The sequence below is a fragment of the Arachis duranensis genome, chromosome 3, assembly GCF_000817695.3.
Source record: "Arachis duranensis cultivar V14167 chromosome 3, aradu.V14167.gnm2.J7QH, whole genome shotgun sequence".
Lineage (NCBI taxonomy): Eukaryota > Viridiplantae > Streptophyta > Magnoliopsida > Fabales > Fabaceae > Arachis > Arachis duranensis.
Genome location: NC_029774.3, coordinates 2067046 through 2075845, shown reverse-complemented (window position 1 = coordinate 2075845; position 8800 = coordinate 2067046). Strand labels below are relative to the sequence as shown.

The 8800-nt window shown below is 34.8% G+C and overlaps 1 protein-coding gene across 1 annotated transcript; it reads left to right on the top strand.

Annotated features, from left to right (window-relative positions):
- Positions 1-263: 263 nt before the first annotated feature.
- On the top strand, positions 264-7225 carry LOC107476901 (kinesin-like protein KIN-5D). The gene is made up of 22 exons (XM_016096842.3): positions 264-804; positions 907-1036; positions 1666-1821; positions 1912-2388; positions 2565-2662; positions 2767-2923; positions 3025-3094; positions 3237-3313; positions 3400-3453; positions 3534-3614; positions 3716-3827; positions 4006-4092; positions 4183-4358; positions 4438-4599; positions 4674-4781; positions 4850-5008; positions 5116-5199; positions 5296-5501; positions 5588-5689; positions 5770-5879; positions 5970-6121; positions 6782-7225. The coding sequence occupies exons 1-22, from the start codon at positions 641-643 to the stop codon at positions 7007-7009; spliced, it is 3150 nt and encodes a 1049-aa protein (XP_015952328.1). The 5' UTR covers positions 264-640; the 3' UTR covers positions 7010-7225.
- Positions 7226-8800: the final 1575 nt, after the last annotated feature.

Below are 8800 nucleotides of genomic sequence, written 5' to 3'. Positions count from 1 at the left end.
ACAATTAACTAAAAGAAAAACAAATTCTACTAGTCCTCAGATATATTATTTTAATTGATAAAAATTTAGGTGCAGTCAACTTCACGTAAAATTAATATAATGTTAGATAAAAATTTAGTCAAATAAATTAAATCATCTCATAACTCTCAAATATCAACTTCATCAACCGTTTTAATTTAATAAACTAGGAAGAATTTCAAAAGAAGGAAACAGAAGTAACCGCACACAAATACAGAAAAAGAAGCAATTGGTTATGCGGTGAAGTCTCTCTCACTCATTCACTGGTCACTGCAAATTCCATCTATTATCTCTTCTTATTATTCCAACGCCGGCAACTCCTTTTTCTTTTTCTTTTTTTTCCTCTCATTTTCTCTCTTCATTTTCACCCTCACTTCATTCCACTCTTTTTCTATTCTCTTCACAATTTCATCGCGCATTCTCCATTCTCGATCCAACCAGTCCACACACTCCGATCAACAATGGCGGATCGCAAAACAAATCACTCTTCAATTTGAACTCAGTTTCAGCTGCTTTATAGCGATCGCCATTTTCCAAAGCACATTTCGAACTTCGAAGCTCGTAACGTTTCTTTTTTTGTTTTTTTTTTGTTTTTTCCACGAAGCTTGTGTGTGGTGGTGCAATGGAGCAGAGGAGAGGAGGACTAGTGTCGTTATCGCCGTCGCAGCCTCCGCGCTCCGGCGGAGACAAGACTCCGGCGTCGGCGCGAGATCTGCGATCTGCGGATGGTCACAGCAAACACGATAAGGACAAAGGCGTCAATGTGCAGGTCCTCGTTCGTTGCAGGTTCGCGCTGAGTCAATCTCGCTAACTCGCTCTGAGTTCACTCGCTGAGTTTAGTTTACAACTCTGGAAGATTGAATCATCGGTTTTATTTTGTTTTGTTAGGCCGTTGAGTGAAGACGAAGCGAGACTGCATACGCCGGTTGTGATTTCTTGTAACGAAGGAAGAAGAGAAGTTTCCGCAGTGCAGAGTATAGCTAACAAGCAGATCGATAGGACATTCGCATTTGATAAGGTTTTTGTTTTGCTCTTTTTTTTTTTAATATCACATGATCAATTTTTTTCCCCTCCGTTTTCAATGCTAAAAATTGAAAACTCAAGGAATTCAGCGTGTCTGGGTATCGAATATTTTGGAGAAACTATAGTAGCATTTTATAATTTTGGAAGCTTCTGATATTGATGTGTTTTAAACAGAGAAAAAATAAAATTCTAATCTAAAGACACACAATGCTAAATTCAGTAAATTGTATTTGCTGCTATTTAAAGAATGGTGCTTTTACTTAAGTTGAATTTAGCTGCTGCAAGTCATTTCGAGAGAGTTTTGTATATCACTGTCTTTTATCAGGAAACTGGAAAAGACAGTGTCAGATTAGTAATGCTTACGAGAGGCTTTTGTATAATATTCTAAATAAACCCAGCTTAGATAAGGAATTTTCATGAATTTCTGCATTTAGATTTACGGAATAAAAACAAGTCACATTGTTGGAGTGACTACGAAATACCCTCTCACTTGTCACTTGGCTTGTCCGCTATCGAAATTAATCATAACAACTAACATCAAACTAGAAAAAAAAACTATTTTTTTTGGTTATTTTTTCAATTGCACTCGAGCGATCATTCCAATTTTGGTATGCTTTGGTGTAGGTTTTTGGTCCCAACTCCGAGCAGATAGAACTGTATGAACAGGCAGTGTCTCCTATTGTGAATGAAGTGCTTGAGGGCTATAACTGCACCATTTTTGCCTATGGTCAGACAGGGACAGGGAAGACGTACACAATGGAAGGAGGTGCAAGAAAGAAGGTGATTCATTTCACCTGTGTCATCGCTCTTTATAGTATTTATCTTGTTCTGTGTGGAATCAATTCCTCTCTTTTTTTTTTGACTTTGTAGAATGGAGAATTTCCAAGTGATGCTGGTGTCATCCCAAGATCTGTGAGAGAGATTTTTGATATATTGGAAGCTCAGAATGCTGAGTATAGCATGAAAGTAACATTTTTAGAGCTTTACAATGAGGAGATAACAGATCTCTTGGCCCCTGAGGAGACCTCGAAGTTTGTAGATGACAAATCTAAGAAACCTATAGCCCTTATGGAGGATGGGAAGGGGGGTGTTTTTGTCAGAGGATTAGAAGAAGAGATTGTTCGCACTGCAAATGAAATTTACAAGATATTGGAAAAAGGTTCTGCCAAACGGCGAACAGCTGAGACTCTTCTTAACAAACAAAGCAGTCGTTCTCACTCCATCTTTTCTATCACAATTCATATTAAGGAGTGTACCCCCGAGGGTGAAGAAATGATTAAATGTGGGAAGCTGAATCTTGTGGATCTCGCTGGCTCTGAGAATATTTCACGTTCTGGTGCAAGAGAGGTATCACATGATTATGCTTGTTTGGAACTGTACATTCAAATGATATGATTTGGGAAGATATCACAGCCCTCTCTTTTTGTGCATACAATAAGATCGACTACTTTTTGAGAGTAAGGGTATTGACATTGTAAAAGTTATGCACCCGTTGACTAAATTACAAAATTGAATACATGCAGGGTAGAGCAAGGGAAGCTGGGGAGATAAATAAAAGCTTGCTTACTCTAGGCCGAGTAATTAATGCCCTAGTTGAGCACTCAGGCCATGTTCCATATAGGTACAAATAACTGAAATTATTCTGGCTAATTCTCATTGAAATCTTTTGATTCACTTTTCCAGCCTGGGATATCATTTTTTCATTAAGATGTATTGTTCTATCAGGGATAGCAAATTAACAAGATTGTTGAGGGATTCCCTGGGTGGTAAAACCAAGACATGCATTATTGCCACAATATCACCCTCCATTCACTGTCTGGAAGAAACCCTTAGCACCTTAGATTATGCACATCGTGCTAAAAATATCAAGAACAAACCAGAGGTCACTTTCATAGTTCTTTCTTCCTTTTTTAGTTGGGTTGCCTTTCATCAAGGATCTGCATTGGAACACATCTAATAGTCGGAAGTTGATAATTTTGTCAGGTCAATCAGAAGATGGTAAAATCTGCACTCATTAAGGATCTGTATTCTGAAATTGACAGGCTGAAGCAAGGTTGTTGACCGTTTTAGATTAACATTATTTCTGTTTTTATGTCACTTCCTCCCTCTTTCAAGAGATCAAATAGCATGTTGATCAACTATTCTTCGTTGGTGTTTAATATGAAAACAATGTATCTTTTATTTATCCTTTGCAGAGGTATATGCTGCAAGAGAGAAGAACGGAATCTATATACCACGTGATCGTTATCTTAATGAAGAAGCAGAGAAGAAGGTTATTTTACCTGTGTTCTTAATATAAATTGAAATTAGTCACACTTATGAGAAATTTGATAGTTTTTAATCTATTTGTCTCAATAGGCCATGGCTGAAAAGATAGAACGCATGGAACTAGAGGCAGACTCTAAAGACAAGGTATATGCTGTCATATATTTTTGCAATATAGTCATTATAATTTCTTGGTTTTTGAATCATGCCTTATAACTTGCAAGCAGCAACTGATGGAGCTTCATCAACTTTACAATTGTCAGCAACTTTTGACTGCACAGTTAAGTGATAAACTTGAAAAAACTGAGGTAAAATTCAGGAGACACGATCTCAACCTGTTCTTTGATAATCTGTTTTCAATCTCATCTTGGTTGAGATTCAAACTTACTTTTGGTATCTGTAATCTCAGAAAAATCTGGAAGAAACTGAGCGGTCATTAGTTGATCTTGAGGAAAGACAAAAACAAGCAAATGCAACAATAAAGGAAAAGGAATTTCTGATATTAAATCTACTTAAATCTGGTTGGTGAAGTTTAATCATTCTGTTTATTATGTGTCAACCTGCTTTCAGATTGGGTATTTCCTTTTCCAAACCATTTCTGGTTTGGTTGTAATCATTAGTAATGTAGTATGTTTTACTTTTCCTTTGATGATTTTAGATTTATCATCCATTTAATTTTTATTTTTTATATACATATAGAGAAAGCACTTGTGCAGCATGCCATTGAACTGCGGGAGGAGCTTGAGAATGCTGCATCAGATGTGACAAACCTGTTTTCCAAAATTGGTTAGTGTTATTCTTTTGTTCCTTTTTTTTAGCATCAGTTGAGGGACAAAGTGCCTCTGACATGTGGTAAATTGTTTATTCCAACCATAGAACGGAAGGATAAAATTGAAGAAGGAAACAGAATACTTATCCAGAAATTCCAGTCTCAGTTGGCTCAACAGCTTGAAAATCTGCACAAGACAGTTGCAGCCTCTGTTATCCAACAAGAGCAGCAGCTGAAGGAGATGGAGGAAGATATGCACTCTTTTGTATCTACAAAGGCAGAGGTTGGTTTCCATATGCGGCATTATGCATGTTACTTAAATTTTCTGAGTAACAAACTTTGTTTTGGTATGTTTCATGAAGGCTACTGAAGATCTTAGAGAACGGGTAGGAAAATTGAAAAACATGTATGCTTCTGGCATTAAATCTTTGGACAATTTAGCTGAGCAGCTTAAGGGAAATAATAAGTTAACTTTTGAGGATTTGAATTCGGAAGTAGCAAAGCATTCATCTGCCTTGGAAGATGTAAGTGTCTTTTACCCTGTAGAATTGGTTCAACTTTAGCTTTCTTGCTTTGTTTAACATGATATGTATTTCAGCTTTTTAAAGGAATCGCCTTAGAAGCTGATTCATTACTAAATGATCTTCAAAGTAGTCTCCACAAGCAAGAGGCCAAGTTAACTTCTTATGCTCACCAACAAAGACAGGTGTGTGATTTGTTATTTATTGGGTAAACTTTTAGTTAGAAATGCTAAATTTATTTTATTTCATGTAGGCACATGCTAGATCAGTGGAGACTACCCGTGCTGTATCTAAAATAACCGTGAACTTCTTCGAGAAATTAGATACACATGCATCCAATCTAACCGAAATAGTGGAAGAAGCCCAAATTGCCAACGATAAGAAATTATGTGAACTTGAAAAGAAGTTTGAGGTAATTCTTGTGCTTTTCTACAAAATTGAAAAATGAGAAATTGCTATCCGAACATGTTGTGCTCCTTTTCTTTTTAATTTAGCAAGTCTTATTCCTTGCTGGTGCAGGAGTGTGCTGCTTATGAAGAAAAACAACTACTAGAAAAAGTGGCAGAAATGCTAGCAAGTTCAAATGCTAGGAAGAAAAAACTGGTATCTGTTTATTTTAAACTTGCTTAACTTACCTATGGTTTTTTCCATAACTACCTTAGTGCACGTTTTTAGCATTTTTTCCCCCTTATTTTCTAGGTTCAAATGGCGGTTAATGATCTTCGTGAGAGTGCGAATAGTAAAACCAGTAAACTACGACAAGAAACATTAACCATGCAAGATTCCACTTCTTCAGTTAAAGCCGAGTGGAGAGTTCACATGGAAAAAACAGAGTCCAACTATCATGAGGATACTTCCACTGTTGAATCTGGAAAGAATGACCTTGCGGAAGTCCTTCAGAACTGGTATGGATGTACCAGGATAATGCATGCTTTGCCTCCATACTACTTTCTTCCATTGGCTTAATCCAAATCTGAATGAATGATTGCAGTCTTAACAAGGCAGAAGTTGGTTCCCAACAATGGAGGAATGCTCAAGAGTCTTTGCTCAGTCTAGAGAAAAGAAATGCTGCTTCTGTGGATACAATTATCGGGTAGGTTTTTCTCTCTATATAACTTACTAGATCAGAGGTGTCAATTGGTTCACTTTTCTCCACAATCTATTACTAATCAGGCGAGGAATTGAAGCTAATCAAGTTTTACGAGCTCGATTCTCAAGTGCTGTGTCAACTACACTTGAAGATGCGGAAGTAGCAAACAAGGACATCAACTCATCGGTTGAACGTCAGTATTTCATACCCTATCACTTATGCATCACAATTGCCTCTACCTAAGTATCAACATATTAATTAACAAATTAAAAAACACATGCAGATTCGTTGCAACTTGATCATGAAGCTTGTGGGAATCTGAACTCCATGATTACGCCATGCTGCGGTGACTTGAGAGAATTAAAGGGCAATCATTACCATAGAATTGTAGAGATAACTGATAATGCAGGGAAATGTCTTCTCAGCGAATACACGGTAAGATACTTAGAGCACCAATCGTGTATTTAGCATGTACAAAATTTATAGTATTTTTAATTTTAAGACACAAGTATAGCTATCCTCATTTATATACATAGCCAAGATATTTGGTGAAAGCACCAATTATTAACAATGTATGAAACCCGTTTGTTGTGTGTTGGAAATAGGCCAGGCGGCCAGGCCTACAACTTGGCCTGTGTTCAGCTTGACTTAACCTAGCCTATCACAAGATTCAGGCTCATAAACTAGTCTAACTGGCCTATTAGCCCTGCATGAGCCTGTTAATATATGAATAATTTTGTCATAAATCATAATTAAAGTTCATGGTGAATTTTGAATATTTTAAATAATTTTAAAGTTTCGATATTGTGGTAGACATTGTTGGTATATTGTATATTTGGAGTTTCAATTCTTTTTGAAAAAAATAGTTTTTAAAAATTGTCAAGTCTTTTAATAGATTAGACTTAATAACAGCTGAATAGGTCAGACTTAGCACTTAAAAAATAGCCTGTAATAGGCTCTAGACCAGGTCCAAACTAGTAACCTATATTGCAGCCTCACCTATTTCCATTTGGGCCAAGTTGTGTGAAAGTATATGGTTTTATCTATGACTTGTGGATACTATTTCTTATGTTTCAATTACAATGTTTGATATAGGTGGACGAACCATCCTGTTCAACCCCAAGAAAAAGACCCTTCAATTTACCCAGTGTTTCATCCATAGAAGAACTAAGAACTCCCTCATTTGAGGAATTGCTGAAGTCATTCTGGGATGCTAAGTCTCCAAAACAACATGCAAATGGTGATGTTAGATATAATAATGGGAACTATGAAGCTGCTCAATCTGTAACAGATTCCAGAGTTCCTCTCATTGCAAGTAACTAGGATAGTCGAATATTTGTACATAGTTTATTGTTTAAATGTAATTCTATTGAGAAAAAAAATGCATTTGTTTATTGAGGGTTTTCTGGAGAAAGAAGGGGATAGAGAGTGAAAAAGAAAAAGAATATTTTTTCTGGAGGCAGAGGCAAAAATATGTAAAATTTTAGAGAATCGAAATTTTTGTTTGGATTTATCTATCAATTTGATTTAACATATAAATATATTTTCTGTTGCTCTTTATTTCTTTTTGGTTATACAATAACTCACATAACAAAAGGGATGGGATCATAAACTAAATTTTGCTTATTGCAGAAATTAATTTCAGGTGCACTCTATAGTATGTCACGAGTGAGTGTCAGATTGCCAATTATGAGTTCTGATACACATACAAGTCTTTTTGATATATAAATTCATACAAGTTGGTAGGGGTGTGCATGGGTCGGGTGAAACCGGGTTTGATGTGACCCAGACCCGGCCCGAAACATATACCGGACCTATTTATTAGATAAATAAGAAAAAAAGAAGAAGATGGTGATGATGATGAAAAAAAAGAAGAAGCAGTAAAAGTTAAGGAGGAGAAAGAGAAAGAGTTTTGAATTATGCAGAACTTATCAGCATACATACACCAAAAATTCTTAAATAATACACTCAAATATCTTCGTGTTACATCCAATTTGCTGCAAATGCAGAAAAATGTTTCTTCTAATCCTGCAATTTTTTTCTTCTTCTTTTTTTTTCTTTATTTCTTTATTTCTTTTAATTGAATGAATATAAGTTCATTATTTTTCAAGTAATTTTGTACCATTATATGTTTTTTCTTTTTCTTTGTTTGATTTTGTTTTTGTTTTTATTCTTGTTAAAGGAGTAAAATAAGAAGAAAATTGAGAAGATAAAATAAGAAAAAAAAAGATGAATAAGAAGAAAAAACAAGATGATGATGATGATAATGAAAAAGAAGAAGAAGCAACAACAGAAGATGAGGAGGAGGGAGAAAAAGAATTTTGAATTATACAGAACTTATCAGTATACATAAATCAAAAATTCTTAAACAATACACTCAAATATCTTCGTGTTACACCGAAATTTGCTACAAATACAGAAAAATATTTTCTTTAATGTAGAACTTTTACATTACATTCAATTCAAACCATCAACGATGAATAATAATTTTCACAAACAAAAACAACATTATTCACCTACAGAATTATAATTAATTATAATCGAATCACAACTTAACCACTTGATTGGATTCAAAACAATAATTAACTTCATTATGGTTCAATTGACAATTTGGACTTGAATTTTCCAGTATCTTTAACAACGAGATAAATGCTCAAAACTGGTTTTAGAACTTGATTTCAAAAACACATAGGCGAACGAAGAAAAATGCAGAGAACACAGAGATTAAAGAGATAAATCGAAAACGTTGAAAAAAAATTCAAAAATGAAAACGAAATTCTTTTAAAAAAGGTAGTTATGTATTCGCATGTTAATTGAAAAGTTAGTTAGATTAAGAAGCGCGTGAGGTGAATTAGGATAAAATGACTTATATAAACTTGTAGAAAATATCTAAAAATATAAATAATAACATATGAATAGCTACATTTCAATAATTTAAGAATGAATGTGGAATTTATAACTTAAAAAAGATTTTGAGATGAATTTCTTACAATAATCTTATTCTCAAAAAGTCAGTTTCTCACCATAATTATAACCTTGAAAGTAGCTCAAAAATAAGAAATGTGACACCCATAAGTGTATTAGATATTTACCTTTTTAAAAAAAAAAAAACCC

What these genes read in the sequence shown, in the direction of transcription:
- LOC107476901 (XM_016096842.3), top strand. Translation starts at nt 641, where the DNA reads ATGGAGCAGAGGAGAGGAGGACTAGTGTCGTTATCGCCGTCGCAGCCT. An exon ending in ATATCAAGAACAAACCAGAG is followed by an intron (nt 2,924 to 3,024) that starts GTCACTTTCATA and finishes TAATTTTGTCAG; the next exon opens with GTCAATCAGAAGATGGTAAA. An exon ending in ATTCATCTGCCTTGGAAGAT is followed by an intron (nt 4,600 to 4,673) that starts GTAAGTGTCTTT and finishes TATGTATTTCAG; the next exon opens with CTTTTTAAAGGAATCGCCTT.